The following is a 27,026-nucleotide window of genomic DNA, read 5'->3' as shown; positions in this document are numbered from 1 at the left end:
TCTGGTTACCAATGGTGGTACAGGGTTATGGGAATGAGGTGGGTCAAAGGCATTGAAGTGTTTGATCAGTTGTCCTGAAAAGTGGGCAGGCTCAGCAGGCTGAATGGTCTACTCCTGTTCAATGTTTCTAAAATATTAAGTGCAGTGACTTTAAGTAAGATCATAATGTATCATTACGTCAGGAGATCAAACCTAGCTCAATGAATCGTACAGGTGAGCATGTCAGGAGCACCACCAGGGCATATCTAAAATTGAGGTTTCAATTTTGTAAAGCTACCACACAGGACAGTTTGCATGCTAAGCAGCAAAAGCACCATGGAGTAGATAATCACGACATAATCACGAATCAGTTCAAAGCTGTGTTGTCCTGCCACAATGAACAACTAACTGGAAGAACAGATTCTATGATATTCCCATCTTCAGTGATAGGGAAGCCCAATCTGAAGCATTTGCAATGATCTTCCAACAGTACTGTGTGAACGGTCTATCTCACTTCCTTGTAAGGTTCTCAGCATCATAGATACCATCATTAGTCAAACCATTTCATCTCACGTGATATCAAGAAATGGTTGGACGCAGTGGATACTGTAAAGGTTACAGCCCAATATGCCTGCACCAGTTCTCTTACCTAGTGCCAATCTCCTACCTTCTCTCCATAAGCATGTGCATTGTTTCAACCCAAATAATCATTCATTGCCCTCTTGAATGCCTCAGTTAAACCTGCCTCCTCCACGTTTCCAGACAGTGCATTCCATACTCTAATTACTTGCTGTGTGAATAAATTTTCTCTTACATTGCCTTTGCTTTGTTTGTACATCTCTTTAAATCCATGCCCTCTCATTCTTCCATTCTTTTGCCAGTGGGAACCGCTTCTCCCTACCTACTCTATCTAGCCACCTCAAGATTATGAAAACCTCTTTTAAATCTCCTCTTGGCCTCATTCTGTCCAAGGAGATCAGTCCCAACTTCCAAACTAATTTCTATCCTTATAACAGAAGTTTCTCCTTCCTGGAGCCATTATGCTTGATGAGATGGCTACTGAGACGGAATGACTGCAACAGAAGAGCACTTGATGTGAGCATTTCACAGTGTTCATTGAGGGACTTGCAAGTAGTGGTGGATGTTCCCTCTCTGTCATGATTAATTTGGATTTATTTTTATTTGTTTATGGATATGCTAGCTAGGCCAGCATTTATTGCCCAGCCTTAATTGTCAAGAGGGCAGTTAAGAGTCAACCACGTTCCTGCTGGTTTGGTGTCACATTTAGGCCACACCAGGCAAGGACAGCAGATTTCCTTCTTTTGAGACATTATTGCAATAGCAAACATTGCAAGATCAAAAATGTAACACTGCTAGTGAAGAAAGTAGGGAATTGCATGTTCATTAACCTGGCATCAGTCCTTAGAAAAATTTTGGAATCCATTGATAACCAAGTGGTAACAGCACACTTAGAAAATCATAATATGATTAGGCAAGGTGGATATGGTTTTATAAAAGTGCCCTTGAACATGAAATAAGAAAGGTTAACATAAGTGAGCAAATCAAGAAGGCAAATAATGTTTTGGTCTTTATTGCAACATGGTTGCAGTGCAAGAATAAAGAAGCTTTGCTGCAATTGTGCAGGACTTTGATGAGACTACCTAGAATCACAGAATTGTTACTGTGGGGAAGGCCATTCAGCCTATCATGTTTGCACCTGCTCTCTGAATGAGTAACATGACTGCGTGTTATTCTCCTGCCCTTTTCCATAACTCTGCATATTTTTTGTACTTAAATAATCATTGAATGCTCTCTTATTGAAGCTGTCTCTACCACATTTCCTAGATGGTGCTTTCCAGAACTGAATGACTCGCTGTGTGAACTGGCTTTTTTCTCACATCATATTTAATTCTTTTGCAAATCATCTTAGACCTGGCCCTTTTGTTCTTGATCTGTTTCAAAAAATGTGATCAGTTTCTCCCTGTGTACTCTGCTCAGACTTCTCTTAATTTTGAAATCTTCAATCATTTCTCCTCTTACCTGTCTCCTGTCCGAGTCCCAACTTCTCTAATGTATTTTCATAACTAGAACCATTCTTGTAAACCTCTTCTGAACTCTCTCCATTGTCGAGTACAGTGCCATACTCTAGCTGAGATCTGACTAGCATTTTATGAAGATTTAACACAACCTTCCTGCTCTTGTAACCTATTACTAATAAACCCTAGAATACTATTGTTTAGAGTCATAGAGTCATAGAGCTGTACAGCAAGCAAACAGACCCTTCAGTCGAACTCGTCCATGCTGGTCATATATCCTAAATAAATCTAGTCCCATTTGCCAGTATTTGGTCCACATCCCTCCAAACCCTCCCTAGTCATATACCCATCCAGATGCCTTTTAAATGTTGTAATTGTACCAGCCTCCACCACTTCCTCTGGCAGCTCAATCCATTCATGCACCACCCTCTGTGTGAAAATGTTGCCCCTTAGGTCCTTTTTCCTCTCACCTTAAATCTGTGCCTCTAGTTTTGTACACCCCCACCGTGGGGAAAAAAAGAAACTTGTCTATTTACCCTATCCATGCCCCCTCATGATTTTATAAGCTTCTATAAGGTCACCCCTCAGCCCCCGATGCTTCAGGGAAAATAGTCCCAGCCTATTGAGCCTCTCCCTATAGCTCAAGCCCTCCAACCCTGGCAACATCCTTGTAAATCTTTTCTGAACCCTTTCAAGTTTCACAATATCCTTCTATAGCAGGGACACCAGAACTGTACACAGTATTCCAAAAGTGGTCAAACCAAGGTCCTGTACAGCTGCAACATGACTTCCCAACTCGTATACTCAATGCACTGACCAATAAAGGCAAGCATGCCAAATGCCTTCTTCACTATCCTATCAACCGGTGACTGCACTTTCAAGGAACTATGAACCTGCACTCCAAGGTCGCTTTGTTCAGTAACACTCCCAGGACCTTACCATTAAGTGTATAAGTCCTGCCCTGATTGCCTCTTCAAAATGCAGCACCTCACATTTATCTAAATTAAATTCCAACTGCCACTCCTTGGCCCATTGGCTCATCTGATCAAGATCCTGTTGTACTCTGAGGTAACCTTCACTGTCTACTACACCTCCAATTTTGATGTCATTGGCAAACTTACTAACCACACCTCCTGTGTTCACATCCAAATCGTTTATATAAATAACGAAAAGCAGTTGACCCAGCACCGATCCTTGTGGCACACCTCTGGTCACAGACTTCCAGTCTGAAAAACAACGCTCTATCACCACCCTCTGCCTTCTACCTTCGTGCCAGTTCTGTATTCAAATGGCTGGTTCTCCCTGTATTCCATGTGATCTAACCTTGCTAACCAATCTACAATGAGGAACTTTGTTGAACGCCTTACTGAAGTCCATACAGATCACGTCCACCACTCTGCCCTCACCAATCCTTTTCGTTACTTCTTTAAAAAACTCAATTAAGAGAGTGAGACATGAGTTCCCATGCACAGAGCCATGTTGACTATCCCTAATCTTTTCCTTTGCCTTTCCAAATACATATAAATCCTGTCCTGCAGGATCCCCTCTAAAAACTTGCCCACCACTGATGTCAGACTATAGTTCCCTGGCTTTTCCTTACCACCTTTCTTAAATCATGGCACCACAAGCTCCAGTCTTCCGGCACCTCACTTGTGGCTGTCAATGGTACAAATATCTCAGCAAGGGACCCAGCAATCACTTCCCTAACTTCCTACAGAGTTCTAGGGTACACCTGATCAGGTCCTGTGGATTTATCTAGCTTTATCCATTTTAAGCCATCCAGCACCACCACCGCTGTAACATGGACTCTTTTCAAGATATTGCTATTTACTTTCCCATGTTCTATATCTTCCATATCCTTATCCACTGTAAACACTAATGCAAAATACTTGTTTAATATCTTCCCCCATCTCCTGCGGTCCCACACATTTATTAACAGCTCCCTCCACTTGTCCTGCAACCTTCGAGTAAGCATCCAGGTATCACCATTCCTTTAGAGTGGTACCTTTTATTTTATACTGTATCTCTTTGTTCTTTGTTTCACCATACACTTCACCAGATTGGGCTTCTTCTGTTACCTACTTATCCTATATGGATAATTTTTGGTCTCTATGTCCAAGGAAAGATGTACTTACATGGGAGCTGTTGATCAATTGTGTTTTGGATTGAGCATGGATTGTATAAGAGATTGAGTAAAATGGCCTGTATTCTGGAGTTTAGAAGAATGACATATAATTGTATTGAGACAAGCGCGATTCAGAAAGGGATTGACAAGGTAAAAACTGAGAGACTGTTTCCCATGGCTGGTGAATCCAGAATCAGGGCATGTACTTTCTGAATAAGGGTACAGCTATTTTCAGACTCTCATGATGAAGCATTTCATCAATTGGAGGGTTATGAATCTTTAGAATCCTCTCTCTTCAAAGGGCTATAGATGAAGTATATTCAAGGCTGAGATGAATAAATTTTTATACTCCAAGGTTGTCATTAAGGATTTGAGAGTCGGGTGGAAAAGTGAAGTTGAAATACCAGATTAGCCATGATCTTTTGAACTAATGTAGCAAGCCCATGTAATGAGGCTGAATGGACTACTCCTATTTTTTTTAAATCAACCTGCTCAGAAATGTTATTGCACACCTCTGGAGCAGGTATGACTTGAACCTGGGCCTCCCAGTTCTGGGGCAAGAACACTACCACTGTGCTACAAGAGGGCCCCAAAGTTGAATTCACATTTCACCATTTGCCATGGTGGGATTTGAAGCTAAGTCCCCAGAACATTACTTGCGTCTCTGGATTAGTAGCACGGTGATAATATCACTAGGCCATTCCCTCCCCAGTTGAAATTCCCTAAGAGAATGAGAATTTTAAAATCAAGGCGGTGTCTGCTTGGGAGCCAATATAAATTAAAAAAGCACAGAGGTGATGGCCGAACATCCACCTTTACACATATACAATATTGTGGTCCTGAATCATCATTACATACTTTTTAGATTCAAATATTGTATGTTCTTACTTCTCAATGCCATGCATGACAGCTTCAAATTACTTTTATTCATAGTGTAATAGAAGCAGGACTAGTTACAAGTATCATCAGCAATTGTTGATGCATCTCCTACTGTCTGAGAATGGCAAAGAAATTCATGGAACTATAATTAACAGTGGAAAAAGAGGGGATGAGTTTTGAATCATCAAAGTTAGTAATTTTATGGGTTGCTTAAAAGAAATTAGTGATAGTAATAGGTCATGTGATTCATCCCAGCATATTATCATACTTTAAATTACATTTTAGGAAAATGCAAATACTTAAAAGGCAAACGGACCTTTTTTAAAATAGATCAATATTTACTGCTGAGCTTTTTTAATCCTTCTCTGCAGAGAACTGTCATTTGTTTCTCTATCCATTGCCTGAGATTATTCTACACTTTCAAAAAAAAATTCTGCCTGATTTCCCTCCTTACTCACTTATAACGACTGTCCCCTGTAATTCAAAGAGTTTGCCATCTTTCAAAGTTGTTTTTTGTTTTGTGTAGTCATAAGCTTGAAAATTATCTTTGGAACTCTGCTGTCCTTGATCAGACCAGGTTCTCTCAATCAGTCACTTCTTGTACTTGTATTCCAATTGAAACTTCAGTTGAGCTCTTGTAGGCAGAAGATTAAGCCGCTGAAGATCTCAAATCATCAGTTCTGTATTTTTTTTAAGATGTGTCTAGACAGATGCATGAATGGACAGGGAGCAGAGGGATACAGATCCTTGGAAAATAGGCAACAGGTTTCGATAGAGGATCTGGATCGGTGCAGGCTTGGTGGGCCGAAGGGCCTGTTCCTGTGCTGTAATTTTCTTTGCTCTTTGCTCTTTGTTTCACTGCAAGTTCCTCTGACTGCACAAGTGGTAGAGACTGGGCTGTTATACTCTGTTTTTTGTACTGTCGGTTGACTCCTCAGCTCTTTCTTGTTTACTAGCTTTGTTCTGTCTGCATTATTTCTCGTTGGTGTTATTTGTCAATGTCTGTGACTTGGTCTCTGAAAACGTTCCCTTGATTCACTATCTTCATTCATTTCTTCCAACCAGCTGTATGATGATCATAAACATCTATTTGATATCAAAGAGAACATGGCCTCCACACTAGTGGAAAGAGTGGCTGGTGATATCGAGAAGCTCTTAGACAAGAAAGTGGAAGCTCTGGAGGTAAGGATTTCAGATAATACCTTCTTCAGCTTCAACAAAACTTGTTTCATTTATTAATTAAGAATTTTGAGAATGTTGTGTGAATTTGAGAGTTGGCGATCCAGCCGACCTGTGACATTCTGAGGTCAGAGCCTCTGGGTGGCTGGTTGGGAGACGTGGGTTGGGACTTTGGGTTTGTGGTGAATTCTGAGCAATTCTCCTGTTGAGGATCACATTTTAGAATCACTCAGAATTTTCTTTATTTTAATACGCTACAAAATGGAATCAGTAACCCCTCAGAGGCTTGAAGTCTTTTAATTGGTTGGAGTGCCTCTTAATTCAAAAGCATATTTCTCTTTGCTGGTATATAAATATACTCGTGTTGGTTACTGTCTTGAATACTTACTTTTCAAATGCAGATGTGACTGATAATGATGATCAAAGACTATTGGATATATGTATAAAAGAACAATGATGATATATCCTTGGTATGAAATGCTTGCTGGTCTTATTGATCTCCCATTATCTGGTGAGGCAAATATTAATTATTTATTTTACTCTTGGAAACCTTGTCCTGATTGTATTTTCTTGACCTGGATGCTTGTGATAACATGAATATTTAAAGGTATGTGATTCTGTTTGGAGCTGGTTGTGTCTTTCTGGGGTGGGGGAAACTCATTTGAAGCATAAAGTATTTCTGGACAGGAAAGATATTTCAAAATGCTTGGAGCTTCTGTTGCAGATTTAAAGTCAGATTTTAGAAAACCTTCTATTTCTGTATCCAACACCTTCTGATAATCTCAGTGGTCCTGAAATTTCTCTTGGAGCCTTATGAACCCTCACTATAATTCTAGCAGGGATTTCACAGAAATGACAAAGAGCCAGGTTCTTTCAATCAGTTTCTGCATTGGCTTTCCATTGGTTCTTAGAAAGCAATTTATGGTTAAGTGTATGAGAACGGAATGGGTGTGAGGATTCCCTAAGCTGGGAGTTCTTTGTCTTGGCCTTGGAAAGATAGCCAGCTGTTTAATGGCAGCCATTACATTCAATACAATGTATCTTACCTCTACGTACACATGCAAATGTGGGCTCCATTGACATGCTTTAGGTCAGACAAGTAACTCAAGGAAACATAGAAAGGAGAAGGAGGAGTAGGCCATTTGGCCTTTTGAGCCCACTCCACTATTCAATATGATCGTGGCTGATTTCCTACTTCATACCCTGTTCCTGCTTTCACCTCATACCCTTTGATCCTTTTAGCACTAAAAGCTGTATCTTAACTCCTTCTTGAAAACATCCAATGTTTTAGTCTCAACCTTTTTCTATGGCAGAGAATTCCACAGCTCACAACTGACTGTCCTAAATGGCTCACTGTGTATCCTTAGACTGTGACCTCTGTGTCTGGACTCCTCAGTTAACGTTTCTGTGTTCACTCTGTCTAATCCTGTTAGAATTTTATAGGTTTCAATGAGAACCCCCTTCATTGTTTGAAATACCAGTGAATATAGCCCTAATCAACCCAGTCTCTCTTCGCAGGTCAGTCCTGCCATTGTTGCACTCCGTCCATAGCCAGAACATTACTCCTCAAAAAAAGACCAAAACCGCAAACAATACTCCATGTATGGTCTTACCGTGGCCCTGTACAATTGCAGCAACACATCCCTGCTCCTGTACTTGAATCTTCATGTTATGAAGGACAATATACCATTGACCACTTTCACTGCCTACTGTACCAGCATGTTTACTTTCAGCAACTGGTGTGCACTCAGGTTTTGTTGTTTCTTCCCTTTCTCAGTCTATTGCTATTCAGCTGATAACCTGCTTATCTGCTTTTGCCACTGAAGTGGTCAACCTCACATTTATCCACACTATATTTCATCTGCGATGCATCTGCCCATTCACTCAATTTATTCAAATCACAAAGATTTCTGCATCCTCCTCACAGTTCAACCTCTCACACAGCTTTCTGTTGTTTACATCCCTCATGTAAATATGTTGTGAATAACTGGGGACCAAGCATTGATCCCAGCAGTACCCCATTAGTCACTGGTGGTCACTTGGAAAATTGCCAGTTTATTCTTACTCTTTGTTTCCTGACTGCCAGCCAGTTCTCCACCAGTGTCATTACAACACTCACAATTCCATGTGCTTTAATTTTACCCACTAATTTATTATATGGGACCTCAATAAACCACATTCACTGGTTTTCCCTTATCAGCTCTACTATTTACATTCTTGTAAAATTCCTGTAAATTTGTCAAGCATGGTTTCCCTTTTGTTTATCCATAAAGACTCTGTCTAAACCTGTCACTGTTTTCTGAGTGCTCTGCTATTAAAACTTGGCTGTAGCATTTTCCCCACTGCCAATGTCAAACTAACTGGTCTGTAATTCTCTGTTTCTTTTTACATCCTCCTTTAAATAGTGAGTTTACATTAGCTACCTTCCAGTCCATAGGAACTGTTTCAGAGTCTACAAAGTCTTGAAAGAATACCACTAATGCATCCACTATTTCTAAGGCTGCTTCCTTAAGTACTCTGCGATCTAGGTCGTTGCGCCTTTTAATCCCATCAATTTCCCCAACACTGATTTCCTTCAGTTCCTCCCTCCCACTAGACCCTCTGTTCATAACATTTTTCGGACATTATTTGTGTCTTCCTTTATGAAGACAGAACGAAGATATGTATGGTTCTCAATTATAACTTCCCTGCTTCTGATTGTAGGGGACTACATTTATCTTCAATAATCTTTTCTATTCATGTTCCAGTAGAATCTTTTACAACTTTTGTATGTTCCCCACAAGCTTACAAATGTATTCTATAATCCCCTCTTGATCAGCTCCTTTGTGCTTTCTTGGTGAAATCTAAACTGCTCCCAATCCTCAGGTCTGTTGCTTTTTTTTTTGCCCAATTTGTATGCCCCTTCCTGGGATCGAATGATATCCTAATTTCCCTTGTTAGCGATGGTCAGGCCACCTCTTCCTGTTTTATTTTTGTGCCTGACAATAATGTACAACTGTTGCACTTCCTGCATGTCTTTTTAAAATATTTGTGATTGCATATTCACCATCATTCCTTTAAGTAACATTTCTCAATTTATCAGAGCTAGTTTATACCTCTTACCAACTAGTTTCCTTTATTTAGAATCTGGACCCTAGTCTCAGAATTAACAATCCCCAGTATTGTTTTCTGCCCTTTGGTGTTTCTAACCTCCTATCCATAGAGATTCCATTTTACCAGAGCTAATATTCTTTCTCACTATTGTGTTAATGTCCTCTTTAGCCAACACTGATACCTCCTTTTCCTCTTTTCCTGTCCTTTCTAAAAAGTAAATGCCCCTATAATCTAATAGGAACCGGGACAGTTTGGTGCTTAGTGAAGCTGTAGACTGTTTCTTTAAGCCTGCCTTCAAAGTTTGGAATGTTCTTTCTGCCATATCATTGGATGATGGATGGCATGGAATTGTCCTTATATGTCGAATACCATTCAATTTTAGGGAATACTGAAACTCCCTGCTGGTAAACGATGGCCCACTATCTGTGACCAACACTTATAGGCATCTATGTGTTGCAAAAGATGCATGTAATTTTTCTACTGTCTTCCCCATGTTTGACGAATGAATTTTATGCACATTCAGGCACTTTTTGTGGACTAAGAACGTTGAGCCCATGAAAGGACCAACATAGTCAATATGTAACTTAGTCCAGGGTTTACCCAGCCATTCCCGTGCATGTGGGGAGCAGCTAGTGGTAATTTTTGTCCTTATGGGCACTGCCCCACCAATGTAGCTATGTCTGCATCCAATCCTGGCCACCGTCAATTTTTCGCTGACATCTTCACTTTGGAAACCCCTGCAGGACCTGGTGGAGTTCAGCTAGTATCTGGCAACGACCTCTGTTTGGGACAACCACTCTTGCTCCTCATAACATTCTACTGTGATCTGGTCTCTCCAGGTCCAAAAAGGTTTCCGTTCTGGTTGTGACAGCTCTTTGGTTTCTCCCATCACCATGAGCTGTTTCAGTTTTGCCAGGACCAGATCTTTCTATTTTCAAAGATTGGTATTGTCAACTGTGACTGGCAGTGTGTCCAAAAATTTAAAATGATTACTGTTCCAGTGGCAGTAGCGCTAATGGTGCATCAGCCAGCAGGAGGCAGTTTAATGCATTCCTATTTGCTACTTGACGTCCCAGACAGTGTTCCAACTTGTAATTATGTGCACTTAGTATTAGCCCACTGCTACATTCAGCCTGAAGTTATGCATGGCACTACCTTGTCATATTTAAATGAACCTGGCAAAAGCTTGTGGTCCATTATTATTGCAAATTTACATCCGTAAAGGTATTGGTAGAACTTCCTGACTCTAAAATGACTGCCAAACCTTTCTTCTTTATCTGGGTATATTTATGCTTTGCATTAACTAAAGTTCTGGATGCATACACTATTGGCCCTTCCTCTGCATTGGGCCATCGATGAGCTAATACTATCCTGCTACTATACGGGCAGGCATCGCATGCCGATAACAGATCTTGCTTGAGGTCATAGTGTGCCAACACCTTAGAGGATGATAGTTGTTTCGTCACTTACCTGAAAGGTATTGTTCGTCTACAAAAATTTCAAAGGTTGACTGTTTTCTAAGGGTTGATGCTAAGGTGGCAGGATGGAGGCCAGGTTATGTATGAACTTTCTGTAATAATTCACCAGCCCAAAGAAAGACTAAGCTCCGGTACAGACATGGGAGCTGGGGCACCTTTGAGTGCTCTCGCTTTGTCTTCCAACAGGTGTAACCTGATCTTGTCAACTCTGTAACCCAAGTAGGACACTTGGGGTGCCTGGAACACACATTTCCTTTCTAAGACACATGCCCACTTGGGAGAAATGTATAAGAACTGTGTCTCTAAGTGCTCCATTTTGGTCTGCCCTATCTAGATAATAGTACATAATGTAGATAAATGGCAACCTTGTAATATGTTTTCCATTGTCCGCTGAAAAATTGCACAGGCTGGCAATACCCGAAATAGCAGTCTCGTGTATTGGTACAAACCCTTATGGGTATTAATTGTAACATACTTCTGGAAATCCTCAACTAACCGCAATTGTAAGTACGCGTGGCACATGTCCAGCTTCATGAAGGATTGCTCTCAGAGTAAACAGGATATTCTTATCTGTCAGCCAAGGCTCCCTGATTGGACCAGATTAACAGCCCCAATCAGGGAACTCATATTCTATGATTTCCACCTGGCTGACCTTGTCACAGTCATTACAGATATACTTTGGGGATTCAGGAGATGAGTTACTTACTGTAATATTCCTAGCCTCTGACTTGCTGTTGCAGCCGCTGTATGTATGTGGTGAGTCCAGTTTAGTTTCTGGTAAATGGTAACCTCCTCAGGGAGTTGATAGGTGGAAGATTCAGTGATGGTGACACCATTGAATGTTCAGGGGTGGTAGTTCGACTGTCTTGTATTAGAGATGGTCATTGCCAGAAATTTGCGTAGTACAAATTGCATCATGTTGCATTTGAGCATGGATAGTTTCATTATGCAAAGAGTAACAATCACTGATTCCTGTTTAGCTAGGACTCTATGATTTAGACTTGATCAAATGTGACCTTGATGTCAGGGGCTGTCACTCTCACATTACCTGTGAAATTGAGCTCTTTTGTCAGGTTTCAACCATGGCTGTAATGATGTCAGCTGAATGACTCAGGCACAAGCTAAATTGGGCAGCTTAGTATTAAGTTAAATAAAAATGTGCCTCACTGGTCCTGTAATTTTTAGTCATATTCCTAATTTGCCTATTGATGGTGTAAATTATTTGATAATGAAATGGCTTGGCTGGCAATAAGGCATTGTCTCCTTCTAAGGTTATAGGAAAGCTTGCTGAAGTTGCTGAAACTGAATCAGAAATGAATGGTTGATTTAAAGGAAAGGAATCAGGCAAAGCTAAAATTCAGTGGGAGAAGGAAAGTCATGAAAACTGAAGAACTGAATAAAAACGCATATCAAACTTTCTTAATTGAAAAACATAGATCATGAGATTAAAAACTTTTTTTTCTTTATTCATTCACGGGATGAGGGCATCGCTGGCTAGGCAGCATTTATTGCCCATCCCTAATTGCCCGGACGGCAGTTAAGAGCTGTGGGTCTGGAGTCACATGTAAGCCAGACCAAGTGAGGATGGCAGATTTCCTTCCCTGAAGGACATTAGTGAAGCAGATGGATTTTTCCAAACATTGACAATGGATTCACAGTTATCATTAGATTGTTAATTCCAGATATTTATTGAATTCAAATTCCACCATCTGCCATGGCAGGATTCGAACCCAGCTCCCCAGGATGTTATCTGGGTCTCTGAATTAACAGTCCAGTGATAATACCACTAGGCCATTGCCTCGCCGCTTTAGAAACTGGTGTTGGAGGGTGATATTGGATCATGAAGATTGGTTGAAACAGCTATACTGGATACAGTGGGAACCATGTTGACAATTTAAAGGAAAACAAAGGAGTTTTTTGAATCCAGTGGTGAAGAAGCAATGTGACAAGGGATATCTCCTTGGATTCCAGTTCACAAATGACAGCACCTAGAAGCCACGTAGTTTGCCAGCAGTCAGGAAAATTGTTCTTGATACGGTTGACCAGACAATACAACTTGGAAAAATTTTGGTCCCATCTAGAATGCTAATTGAGATAAGAAGATATAGGTCAGAATTAGGCCATTCAGCTCATTGAATTTGCTCCACTATTCGATTATGGCTGATATATTTCTCAACTCCAGGGTCAGGCTATCCCAGGATTGCACACAATTCAATATATATTCTGAAAACTAACATGAAAAATGCAAAACCAAGATATTGGTTGATACATGTCACAATGCTGATGTTCCTAGAAAAGTTCAAAACTGAAAACAGTGGCTAGTTTCAGTGGAGTTTGATACTGCAGTGATCTGCACTAAGATTTGTGTATATTGTCAACCAAAATGAAATGATTATGAATGTTCCATCGACAGTTTAAGGAAAATGAAACAGTGACAATTTCTGAAAGCCAGGTGAGTGTGTTGGGTTTTATGTAATTAAATTCAGATTTCACACTGGAGAGGCAATTGCTCTTGCCTGAAAGAAATCACACAAAGCTAAAATTCCATAGGAAAAGGAAGTGAAAGAAAATCATGAAAATTAAAGATTAAAGAGTAAATTAATTTAATCACAAAATAAATTTTATTGTAATGAAACTATTTTGTGTGATGTTTCATTGTTATAACTTGCTAGTTGTTGAAATATATATGATATTAAGAACTTGCTATTATTTGAACACTTGTGTAAAGCTTTTTTGCAAGATGATTAGGGCATGTAATAATGTTTAACCCAGATACAACACAGTAAGGGAGTTTCTTCAACATTTGTAGAAGGTTACATTTGAAAAGGACTTCAAAGTGAATGTGTGTCCATTGTAAAGGGATAAACTACAAGTTTCTTGGATAATAAAAAATGCTGATTAATATCGCCGGAATGGCCTTGACCTGGAAAAAATACCAACAAGAATGAAGTCAAGATAAGAGGTTGTGCTGCAGCGAAAGCGTGTGATTTATTTTTTTTTTGTCTGTCCAACTCTCTGCTGGTTATTTCTCCTTGCCCATGTTTTCCATTGAAGACATCGATTCTTCACTGGGATAGTTTCTCAAGTAGAAGTTCTCCACACTTTGTGTCAATTTCCAGGAATGGAACTTCAGTTTTAAGTAAATCATGAATTCCATATTGAGCAATGCTAAAGCTTATCATTTTTCTTCCACTGTACCATAACATATACAGCAATCTGTATTCCAAGCTGAAATAACTTGCAAAATAAAATACATAATTGAATATAAGAGAAGTACAATACAGTATACACTGTATGCCATACTTCTTAAAAATACACTTTGTACACTGTATCTTTTCCTTTCCTTCCGCTTTATTGATAGTTTAAAATTTCATTTTTGTTGTTCTAAGACTTCAATTGCTTTTCCCTTTTGACTTCAAAAGCTTATTTCAAGCAAATGAATCTTTACAGTAGTCCAATTATATTATACAGAAATGACATCTTGACTTGTTTGGTAAAACATTCAGCTACTAACAAGTTTCAATCCTGTTTGCCATGTGTTTGTTGTGAGATTTCATAATGGGTATTATAGCTCTAAATTGCATTCAAAAATATATTCAATTCTCTGCTTGAACACTATCTTTGACACCAATTCCAGTTACAGCTAAAGTAAATTGGTTACTCCTGGTGCTTTCTAAAATAAAAACCTATACTTTTCAACTGTGGACAGGCTTGCTCTTTGTTTCTCATTGTTTACTCCCACTTTATTATTTACAGTTGTGGGACCCCAATACAGAATTTGATTTATGTGATTTATACTGCTCCCAAGATCGAACAAATTCAAGAAATCACGTGCAGACATTTTAACAAACACTTCATGGTTTTGTTTCCTCCTGCAGAATCACTTCTAGAACCCAAAAGGTCACTGATTGGACTCATCTCTTACCAGTCGTTAATACCTATACACCATTGGCATGGAAAGGAGGTTCATTTACAAAGCATTATACATAACATCTCTGCCATATTAAGCATAAACGTTTGTAGTTAAGTGCAGCAAATCAATTTCCACTTCTTTCCTCCTTTAACATTTTTTAAGTAAAGCTCACTTGGCCTGGGACTAGCCTTTATCTGTCAATTGTTGGCCTGTGAAGGCTGAGATAGATACATTCTAGTGGTAGTATGGGAGTCAAGAGTTATGGGGAATGGGCAGGAACATGACGTGAGGAATGCTCGATCAGCCACGTTCCTACTGAATGGTGGTGCATGCTCGAGAGGCCATGCAGCCTACCCCTCTCCCAATCTCTTATGGTCTTGTATTACAACTTTCCTTAGATAAGGGGCCCAAAACTGTTCAAAGTATTCTAGCTGTGGTCTAACTGGTGTCTTGTATATTTTTAGCAAAGCACCCTATATTTTAGAAACTGAAAGAACTAAATCAGAAACAAAAAACATAAATTGCTGGAAAAGTTCAACAGGTCCAGCAGCATCTGTGGAGAAAAATCAGAGTTAACATTTAGGGTCCAGTTCTCAGAATCCAGTTCTGAGGGAACATCACTGGACATGAAACGTTAACTCTGACTTTTCTCCACACATGCTGCCAGACCTGCTGAGCTTTTCCAGCTATGTCTGTTTTTCACCCTACCCTTATATGCCGTTGCCTTTGAAATAAAGGTCATTATTCCATTTGCCATCCCCATTACCCACTGAACATGGATATTAGCATTTTGAGATTCATGTTTGAGAACTCCCAAATCCCTCTTCCATAGTTTAAATAATATTTGGCTCCTTTATTCTTCCTGCCAAATGCATATCCTCACATTTCCCCACATCAGATTCCATCTGCCAACTTTTTTTGCCCACATGATTAATCTGTCTATGTTCCTATGTCATCCTCACCACTTTCCACCTATTATTGAGATGTCAGCTGACCTGGCTATAGGGCATTGACTTAACATTGTAAATAATTTATGGCCCCAGCTCTGATCCCTGTGGCAAGCCACTGATTACAGCTTGCTATCCTGAAAATGCCCTACGCAAATCTTATCAGGCTATTTCCATCACTGTATTTGTCTGTATGGAACATGTTCCTGTTCTCACCCAAGTTCCACAAATGGTTTTTGAAACTGGGACAGTAGATTAAAATCAGAAACAGGAACTTTGGCTAATTATTGTGTTTCCTATGTTCCAGATTCTTGAAAATTCCTTGCAGCTGCAACTGGGAACCTGAAATTTATTTAAATTTATACTTTTTCATAAAACCAATGCTGAATTATTAGCTTAATTTGCACCCATGGGGTAGGATATGCCTTTCAAAGTCAATTTTCAAAAGTAATCAGTTTCTTTTATATCAGCCTGCTTCTCCTGCCTTTTCATTACTTTAAATTGATTTTAAAATGCTGTTGTGGAACTGTTTTTTTAAGAGCGCTACATTTGCACTGTCTCCATCGTTGGCCTTGTGCTGTCCCCTGCTTCAACCAAACCACAACCCCTCACTCACACTAAATCACAGTCTTGTTCCGTTCCTTCCATAATCACCCCCAAATCCCAGACTCTGCCTGATATCATCTCTCACTTTGCTTTCCCTTACTCTGTACCCCACTCTGGTTCCTTCGATTTAAGTCACAATGAAGGCTTTTAGATGGCTAAATTGATTTTATTGGCACAAATTGGTAGTCTCTATCCTTGGGACACTGTTACGGTGCAGAATCCAGTGGGATTGTGCTTGATGTTTTCTTGTTGAATGTACTGCTGTAGAGAAATAGACCTGGAAGAGGTGTAGAAATGAGTTGGGGAGCTAGAGTCGAACAAATTGTTGATCTCCTTAAAAGTTACAGGCCAGTCTGTTAGTAAGCATTTGAAAGATTGTGGTGACTTGCCACAGGACTGTGCAACCCAACTATTAGCAATGCCACCTTAGTGGAAAATTAACTGATTGATTGGAATGTAAATCCATCTCAATAGGAGTAGAAAGCTTATAGGTAATGAAACACTTAACAAAATATAACTGTGCACAGGTTCCCGTACAGTAAATCTATCTTCAGAGCACCTGTGCTGCTGTGTGCCCCCTTGACTTCTGTCACTTGAGTTAAAGTCTGGCTCAGACTGTTGGGATGAATGTCTCCGTCTGGTGCCTACAAAGGGCTAATGTGAAATGAGTCTGAGTCACAGTCTCATTATTAATGGGTCCATGGCTTCAAACATAATTAACATTAAATATGCAGTTGCTGTCTGTGAGATGACAGATGTGAACAGAATAGGAAATAGAAAATGTTGGTCTTCTGTAGTCAGTGTGTCTTCTGAACTAGTGACTGAGCTTTCTGGTTAAGATAGAGCTGAGGAAGCTTTATTCTGCAGCTAATCTCCCAAAATTGACCTGGGAATACATGATGCATTAGAGTGTTTTGTTCTTCAGTACTGAAATCTCTCTCTGCGAGAAGAAAAAATATGCATATCGTCCTAAAAAAAACTAAGGCTGGTGAGCAGTTTCGTAAAAAGATAACTCAACCAGTGTACCATGTTATGAAGATGTCATCTAAAATATTAACATGTAACATAATTGACGGGATTAATATATATCTTGAACATATTCACAAAGAGCATTTTGTAAAGCAGGAGACACTGGCTACGTAAGCATCAATGTTGCAAAAAAAACCAACTGCTTCAATAGAGGCATTGAGACTAATACTTACAGAGAGCCAGTTTGTGGCTGTAAGAAAAAGTTTTGAAAAGAGACAAAGAATTTGCCACAAGGGAAACAAACTTTTCCCTCTGTCCCTTCTTTGCAACTCCATATCAAAGTTTGCGTTGAAATCCGACTGGAAGGCCTTATTTCCAGAAGACATCTGAATCTACCGTACACTGTCTAGAAAAAGAGACCTTCAAAATCTATATTCTTATCAACCTGTACTGAGATGAACAGGTGAGACTTGAACCTGTGCACTGGGCTCAGAGGCAGGGATGTTACCACTGCATCAGAAGAGACCTTTTTACCATCAGCTTGATCCCAAAGAGATTTTAACCTGTTATACCTGATCCAAGAGCCCAGTGCCAACAGCTTGTGTGGAAAATGACTTCAGCTGCAGACCAGCATTTTGCGAAACTGAATTTTTTAAAAAAAATTTTACTGTTGCTTTGCCAAATTACTTTTGAAGATAACACGCTGTAGAGTTTTTTGTTTCTCCAGCCTTGGAGTTTGTATGTTTTCATGGGTTACCTTTAAGAGTAGTAGTTGTCTTATTTATGAATATTTTAAACCTTTTGTTAATAAGCTTTCCCTGAGTTAAGTTTTTTTTTCGAATAAACTAATTTATTTGAAATCTTGAGGAACCTGTCTGACTTGTTTCTGATGCTGAGCTGTATTCAGTTGATTAATGGCAATGTCACTTTACTTGTTAAATTCAAACTTTGTTGTGGTTGGTAGATGAGTGGGATAAGGAAAGCAATTGGTCCTTCCCTCCTAATTGTATTGGAACAACTACTGAACTAAACAGCATTTATGTGAAGGCGTATTGCTTCAATATGACTGAAAAAATTAAATGCCTCTTTATTACTTTTTATTTTAAGATCTTTAATTAGTTTTGAAAATTACAATGGCTTAATATACGGCACAAGAATATATGCACTAATAGTGGGAGTATAGTGAGATTACGGTTTGTCATGAATAATCTACATCTACACTCAGTGTTCCACCAGTTATATTGTGAGAACTCCATAGAATCACTTCCCTTATGCTTAATATGGAATTGATTGCAAATACACACCTTCTGTTAGCTTTTTTTCTTTTAAAGGCAATTCACAGCACCACCCCATGTAGAGAAATGGACCACTCCAGAACCAAACAGCCCCACAGAGACAGTGAACAGGAGTTGCTAAGCTCTTAAATGGCCGTGTTACCAATCCTTAAGCTACTTCAAACTGTACGTATCTCTTGTTCTGGCAAATATGATGGATTCATATCACCCCCCTTCCCCCGCCAAGGATGAATGACGAAATGTTGGCACCACAGCAGAGTGCAGTGATAAATAAGAGCCTTCTATGAAGCACCATTCAAGGTGACACTGTGCAACTGTTAGTGGCTGGTTCTGAAATGATTAGGTTGTTGATAAGAGTGATCTGCAGTGGAGGAGAGAGAACCTTCAAGTCGAACTGGATCAGGAACGAGGAACCAGGAGGCTAAATGGTCTTAAATCATTCTTAGAGATCTAAGGTCATTACTTCAGTAAGTTGTGTGGAGCCCAAAGGAATTGCTCTGAATATTCCATCACCTTTCAGTATCCTCTGCAAAAAAATCGAGGGGCATGTAAATTGCTTGGTGACTGGAAGAAGAATCCTGGCATCTGAATAAAGAAGCGATGGAGAAAAGAGAAGGATGGAAGGAACTGATGGGGTTTTGGATGGACCTGAAGCTGAGAAGCAACCACCTGGGAAAAAGGAGGAAAAAATCTTAATCTATTCTTCCCTGACCAGTGCAGGTAAGTAGAGTCTAAAACTATCAATGAGATTTCAAGATCTCAGGACAGATAGGGGAACCTGAACAGAGAAACAGCTGACATTTTCCAGTGTTGTCTACCACACTATTTGTGGCATCAGCCAGGGTCACTGAAACCAAGAAGTCATAGGCATTGTGATCCATGTCACTGTCCCAGGGTATTCTTTCCAGAGCTACCTTGAATGTTGAATTGGAGTGACTTGTCCTAGCCTATTGTATGTTGAGGTACCACTTTCAGGGAAGGAAAAGTGCAACAGAATTATATTATTATCAATCTGGACTTGTGTAAAATGGTAAGAATTTAGCTGGGAAGATGCATTCAGTTCAGAACAACCTTCTACAAATTGTGGCAGTATATCGGTGGAGAGGAAAGAGTTTATTCTATTCTAAAATTCTGTTCTGTTGCTGTTCCCTTCAGACTTCACTCAATCTTTACAACTCAAGACCTCATATCCATGTTAAGACTGCATGCCTCTAGCTTAAGACTTATATTTTGCTCCTTCAATTTTGTGCTTGCAGCGTAAGATTTACTCCTTTGAGTAAATCTTTGACCCATTATTTCCACTGACAATTGTAATATGTTTCTGAAGAGGAGACCATTAGACTCACAACATATGACTGATGAGTGCAAGTCTTTGCGGTGATAGCAGCAGGTAAGACCATTGCGAAGGTCTTACTTACCATCTTTCTGAAACCTGTACCAAAGTGTATGGCTGCTAGTTAGGTGCCTTCTGTGGATTTTAATTCTTTCGCAAAAGCTCAATGTCAGGCTACCACCCAGTTGTTGAGAGTAGATTCAATTATAGAGAAGAGAATAACCGAGGAATGATAAATGACCTTCAGGTGCACATTTGTCTCAAAGGTGTTCAGCTCATGTAGGAGATGTACCTGTCTAACTCTCACCACTTTACAAAGAGATCAGAGCCTATTTTCAAGGCTTGATAACCAAAGAAAGAAAGATAGAAGCCTTCATCTTTGTGTGTGATATCAAAATCTCAATTGCAAAGCAATACCAGACTGTCACCAATATCTCAGATTCAGGATGTCCTGGGCAACTTTGGGGAAAATTCAATGTTCTCCATTCTGGACCACTGTTTGTTGGAGAAGGAACTTGCACAACATTGCTTTCATTACTCCTTCAGGCTTATACAAATGGCACCACATTCCTTTGGTTTAACAAATATAACCATGTTTTTTCAAATGTGTGTGATTCATACTTTGGTGACCTGTTGGGAGGAATTGCCCATTGTATATCAGGATTACCTTCTAGTATATAGTAGCCCCTTTAAGGCAAAATTGCGGATCTTAAGCAAATCCTGAGCCATCTTCAGGAATGAGAGGTTAAATTAAAGATTTCAAAATGCCCTTTGTTCAAAAGTTAGGTCAAGAACTTGTGTTGGTTCATCTCATATGAGATTTATAAGATGGAGGCTAAGAGATAGATGCAATTGAGAACTTCCATCACAACAAGCAATAACTATGAAAGACATGAGGAAACTTACTGGGTTGCTAGGATGCTACTGTCAATACAGCCCTAACTTCTGAAGCATCGCTAATATCCTGTACCAACTGAAATAAAATCTCACTGAAAGCATTGAAAAGGAGTTCCTGCCAATGATGACAAATTTTAGGGAAAAGCAGTGAGCAAAATGCAGTGAAGCAGTATGGATAGAATTCAGGAATAGGAAAAGTGAAATCACAATGCTGGGGTATTCTACAGGCCTCCGAACAGCCAATGGAAGATAGAGGAGAGAATATGTAGACAGATTTTAGAAAGATGTGAAAACAGCAGAGTTGTTGTGGTGGGTGATTTTAACTTCCCCTGTATTGACTGGGAGTCACTTTTTGCTAGGGGTTTGGATGGAGCAGAATTTGTAAAGACCTTTCAGGTTTCTTGATACAGTATATTATCAGTCTAACCAGGGAAGCAGTTATATTGGATCTAGTTTTGGGAAATGGGCCTGGCCAGGTGAGTGAAGTTTCAGTGGGGGAGCATTTCGGGAGTAGTGACCATAATATTGTGAGTTTCAAGTTACTCATGGATATAGATAATAGCTTTCGTTGGGTGAAGATGTTATTGGGGGAAGGCAAGTTACAACAATATTATGAAGGAACTGGAGACTGTTGATTGGAGGCAGCTGTTTGAGTGTAAATCCACATCGGACATGTGGGAGTATTTCAAATGGCAGTTGATAAGAGTTCAGGAGCGTCACACTCCTGCGAGATTGAAGGATAGATAAGGCAAGTTACGTGAACCTTGGATGACCAGGGATATTATGACCTTGGTCAAAAACAAAAAGGAAGCATACGTAAGGTCTAAGAGGATGGGAACTGACAAAGCCCTTGTAGTGTATAAGGAAAGGAAGGAATTAGAAGGGCTGAAAGGGTTCATGAAAAGTCATTAGCAAATAGGATTAAGGAGAATCCCAAGACTTTTTATACATACAAAAAAAAGCAAGAAGATAGCCAAGGAAACGGTTGGCCCACTCAAGGACAAAGGAGGGAATGTATATGTGGAGAGGTAGGTGAGATTTTAAACTGATGCTTTGTATTGGCATTCACCAAAGAGAAGGAATTAGTGGAGGATGATCTCATGGAAGGGACTGTCAAATTTCTAAGTCAAGTTGCTATTAAAAAGGAAGAGATGTTCTTCTTAAAAAGTATTAAAATAGGTAAATCCCTTGGTCCTGATGGGATCTATCCCAGAATATTGAGGGAGGCAAGAGAACAAATTGCTGGAGCATTGACAAACGTCTTTGTATCCTGTTTGGCCACAGGGGAGTTCCCAGAGGACTGGAGAATTGCTGATGTTGTCCCATTGTTTAAAAAGGGTATTGGGGATAATCCAGCGCATTACAGGCCTGTGAGCCTCATGTTGGTAGGAGAGAAATTATTAGAAAAGATTCTCAGGGACAAAATCTATAAGCATTTAGAAGTAAATGGCCTGATTAGCGATAAACAGCATGGTTTTGTGCGGGGGGGAGGCCGTGCCCTCACTAATCAAGTTTTTTGATGAGGTGATGAAGATGATTGATGAGGGAAAAGCAGTTGATGTTGTCTACATCAACTTCAGTAAAGCCTTTGACAAATTCCGTCATGGCAGTCTCTTACAAAAAGTGAAGTCACACAGTATCAGGGGTGAGCTGGCAAAATGGACTGGCTTAGTCATAGGAGACAGAGGGTAGCGGTGGAAGGATGCTTTTTGGAATGGAGGGCTGTGACTAGTGGTGTTCTGTGGGATCGGTGCTGGGACCTCTGCTGTTTGTGATCTACATAAGTGTTTTAATGAAGGTCTGTAGCTAAGGTTGCGGTTGGAGTTGTTGTTTAGTTCGCCGAGCTGACTGGTTTTCATACAAACATTTCGTTTCCCTTCTAGGTGACATCTACATAAATGATTTGGAGGCAAATGTAGCTGGTCTAATTAGTAAGTTTGCAGACGATACAAAGATTGGTGGAGTTGTGGATAGTGAGGATATAGATCAATTGGAGGCATGGGCAGATGGAGTATAATCAGGCCAATTGTGAGGTGATGCATTTTGGAAAGTCGAGTACAGGTGGAATTATACAGTGAATGGCAGAACCCTTAGAAGTATTGATATGCAGAGAGATCTAGGTGTGCAGGTCCACAGATCTCTGAAGATGGCAGTGTAGCTAGTTCAGGTAGTGAAAAAGGTCTATGCATGTTTGTCTTCATTGGAAGGGGCATTGATTGTAAGGATAGGTAAATTATGCTGCAGCTTTATGGAACTTTAGTTAGGCCACACTTGGCCATCAGAAGGCTGTGGATACTTTGGAGAGGGTACAGAAAAGATTTACCAGGATGTTGCCTGGTATGGGGGTTTAGCTATGGAGAAACGTTGGATGGACTGCGTTTGTGTTCACTGGAATGCAGGAGGTTGAGGGGTGACCTGATAGAAGTTTGTAAGATTGTGAATAGCATGGATAGAGTGAAAAAAATGAGGCTTTTTTTCCCCCAGAGTGGAGGGGTCAGTTACTTGGGGACACAGGTTTTAAGGTGCGAGGGGGTAAATTCAAAAGAGATGTGCAAGGCATGTTTTTCACACAAAGGATGCTGAGTGCCTGGAACGTGCTGCCAGAGGAGGTGGTGGAAGCAGGCACAATAGTAGCGTTCAAGAAATACCTGGACTAAAAATGAATAGGAAGGGAGTAGACAGATATGGATCCTGTAAGCGAAGACAGTTTTAGTATGGAAGGGTACAGCCTTGGAGGGCCAAAGGGACTGTTCTTATGATGCATTGTTCTCTGTTGTTCTTTGTTCAAAAGCAACAGTCAAGTCCCATTATACCAATGCATCAGTTGGATAGAAGTCCCACGAGAAAAGTCCCTAGAGATTTTGCTGAACCACCTTAGATTCAAATATGGGTTTTCTCGACTTTAGGGACTCCTTCATTCTATATACCGATGCTTTGAATGATGACCTTAGTGGTTTGCCATATCAGCAGCAAAATGGAAAGAGGTGCGTCATAGGCGCATATCCCAATCATTCAATTCTTCAGAGAAGCATTTCAGCTTCACGATATGAGACAGGGGGTGGTGTTGGAGGGTTGTTGTTTGGATTGGAAGTTTGTGAGTAGCGGTGTTTCACAAGGATCGGTGCTGGGTCTACTGTTGTTTGTCATTTATGAAAACAATTTGGATGAGCATTTAGGAGGCATGTTTAGTATGTCCTGTACACAAAAAGCAGGAAAAATCCAACCTGGCCATTTGCCGTCCCATCAGTCTACTGTCAGTCATCAGTAAATTAATAGAAGTTGTCATCAACAGTGCGATCAAGCAGCACCTGCTCAGCAATAACCTTGCTCAGTAACACACAGGGCCACTCAGCTCCTGACCTCATTAAGCCTTGGTTCAAACATGGACAAAAGAGCTGAATTCCAGAGGTGAGGTGAGAGTGACAGCCCATGATATCAAGCTGCATTTGACCGAGTGTGGCATCAAGGAGCCCTAGCAAAACTGGAATCAATGGGAATCCGGGGGCAAACTCGCTGGTGGTTGGAGTCATACCTGACACATAGGACGATGGTCATGGTTGTTGGAGGTCAATCATCTCAGCTCCAGGACGTCTCTGCAGGAGCTCCTCAGGGTAGTGTCCTAGGCCAAACCATCTTCATCTGCTTCATCAATAACCTTCCCTCCATCATAAAGTCAGAAGTGGGGATATTCGCTGATGATTGCACAATGTTCAGCACCATTCGTGACTGCTCAGATACTGAAGCAGTTCATGTTCAAATGCAACAAGATCTGGACAATATCCAGGCTTGGGCTGACAAGTGACAAGTGACATTTGCGCCACACAAATGCCAAGCTATGACCATCACCAATAAGAGACAATCTGACCACTGCCCCTTGACATTTAATGGTGTTACCATCACTGAACCCCCCACTATCAACATCCTGGGTGTTATCATTGACCAGAAACTCAACTGGACTCGGCATATAAACACAGTAGCTACAAGAGCAGGCCAAGAGTTAGGAATACTGCAGTGAGGAACTCGCCTCCTGACTCCTCACAGCCTGTCCACCATCTACAAGGCACAAATCAGGAGTGTGATGGAATACTCCCCACTTGCCTGGATGAGTGCAGCCCCAACAACACTCGAGGGTTGACACCATCCAGGACAAAGCAGCCCACTTGATTAGCACTTCATCCACAAGCATCCACTCCCTACATCACCGATGCTGAGTAACAGCAGTGTGTACCATCTACAAGATGCACCGCAGAAATTCACCAAAGATCCTTAGACAGCACCTTCCAAACCCATGACCACTTCCATCTAGACGGACAAGGGAGCAGACATGTGAGAACACCACCACCACCAAGTCCCCCTTCAAGCCACTCATCATGCTGACTTGGAAGTATATTCCTGTTCCTTCAATGTTGCTGGGTCAAAATCCTGGAGTTCCCTCCCTAAGGGCATTGTGGGTCAACCCACAGCAGGAGGACTGCAGCAGTTCAAGCAGGCAGCTCACCACCACCATCTCAAGGGCAACTAGGGATGGGCAAGAAATGCTGGCCAGCCAGCGCTGCCCACATCCCACAAATGAATAGGAAAAAACAAGTTTATGGATGACCCCAAAATTGGTGGTATCATGGACAGTGAAGAAAGTTATCTGAGATTACAAAAGCATTTTGATCTATAGGGCCAATGGGATGAGGATTGGCAGATAGAGTTTAATTTGGATAAATGCAATGTATTGCATTTTGGTAAGATGACAAGGGGAAGACTTTTACAATTAGTGGTAGTACCCTGGGTCAAACAGCCAGACCTTGGAGTTCCCATGCATAGTTCTTTGGAAGTTGCATTACAGGTAGATAGGGTGGTTAAGAAGATATATAGCATGCTTGCCTTCATTGCACAGACCATTGAGCATTGGAGGTGGGTTGTCATGTTGAGGTTGTGCAGGATGTTGTTGTGGCCACTTTTGGAGTAGTGTGTACAGTTTTGGTCGTCCTGCTATAGGAAGGGTTTTATTAAATTGGAGAGGGTTCAGAAAAGATGTACAAGGATGTTGCTAGGACTGGCGTATTTGAGTTATAAGGAGAGGTGGATAGGCTGGGATTTTTTTCGCCGGAGCGTAGGAGACTGAGCGGTGAATTTATAGAGGTTTATAAAATCATGAGGAGCGTAGGTAAGGTGAATAGCAAGTTATTTTTCTTCGGATAGGGAAGTTTAAAACTAGTGAGCATATTTTTAAGGTGAGAGGAGAAAGATTTTGAAGGAACCGGAGGAGCAAACGTGTCACACAGATGGCGGTTCTTACATGGAATGAACACCAGTGGAAGTGGTGTTTGCAAGTACAGTTACAACATTTAAAAGACAGATAAGTGAAAAGTAAAGGTTTAGAGTGATATGGCCCAAAGGCAGGCAAGTGGGAATTTTTGTTGGCATGGATGAGTTGGACCAAAGGATCTGTTTCCATGCTGTAGGACTCTACAATTGCAAAAACTTGAGCGATCAGCTCTACTTAAGCACACTTCTTCACTGTATATGACGACACTTAATCCACTGTCCTGTATATAGCACAACCTAATCCAACAGATCAGTCATCCTATCATGGCTAGAATTTTTTGATGTGAGCATTGAAATAAACCTCTGAATTGAAAGGCAGACCGAGGCTCTATCTAACTAAACTTTAACCTCATGTTTACCAGTACCTCCTTGATGAGAAAACAGTGTAGCAGGTGCTCTTTCTACAATGCTTTTAGACTTTGACAAACACTAGGAAGATTGTAGTATGGAATTCTTACTACCGATGATTTGAGCAATGGGTATTATAAGTGCCATATTGCCTTGTGGAGTGTCCTGACTACCTGATCTTTAAATATATGAGATGAAGGGACCGGCCTCTACTCCCTAACAACCACTCACCAGGAAGGAGGTAAGGGGCATCCAAGGGCAAGATCCAATCATCTTTGCCTCAATACTCGAAGAAAAATTGCAGGGTTCGTCCACCAGTATGATTGGGAGACATGGACTTCATGGAAAGACTATCGAGAAGCACTTACAAGTTGATGATAATAGCAAATTACACATGAGCTTTGGAAAACCATCTATAACCAATACCTTCAGCTGAATACCAAACCCATGTCCTTCAACCATATGATCAAATAGGACACCTCTGAGCCATCTACTTTGTGTATTCTGGCCACAGAGTGCAGCAAAATAACAAACTATTACCTTACTCAACCTATTACCTGTCTGAAACAACAAAAAAACTAAAACCCCCTCCAAAAGCTTCCTTCAATGTAATCATCAGTATGGATCCCT

General features: G+C 40.5%; 1 protein-coding gene across 1 annotated transcript in view; it reads left to right on the top strand.

The window, feature by feature from the left end:
* The window catches only part of cacna2d2a (calcium channel, voltage-dependent, alpha 2/delta subunit 2a), a 668,643-nt gene that overhangs the window by 99,893 nt on the left and 541,724 nt on the right, over positions 1 to 27,026 (top strand). The window contains exon 3 of the mRNA XM_048606749.1: positions 6,085 to 6,201. Within this exon, the coding sequence (XP_048462706.1) occupies positions 6,085 to 6,201 (117 nt within the window). The remainder of the gene's footprint in view (positions 1 to 6,084; positions 6,202 to 27,026) is intronic.

This window comes from Rhincodon typus, chromosome 16, assembly GCF_021869965.1.
Source record: "Rhincodon typus isolate 14 chromosome 16, sRhiTyp1.1, whole genome shotgun sequence".
Classification (NCBI taxonomy): Eukaryota; Metazoa; Chordata; class Chondrichthyes; order Orectolobiformes; family Rhincodontidae; genus Rhincodon; species Rhincodon typus.
The sequence above is the reverse complement of the archived record's forward strand: the minus strand, read 5'-3'. Positions and strand labels throughout refer to the sequence as shown.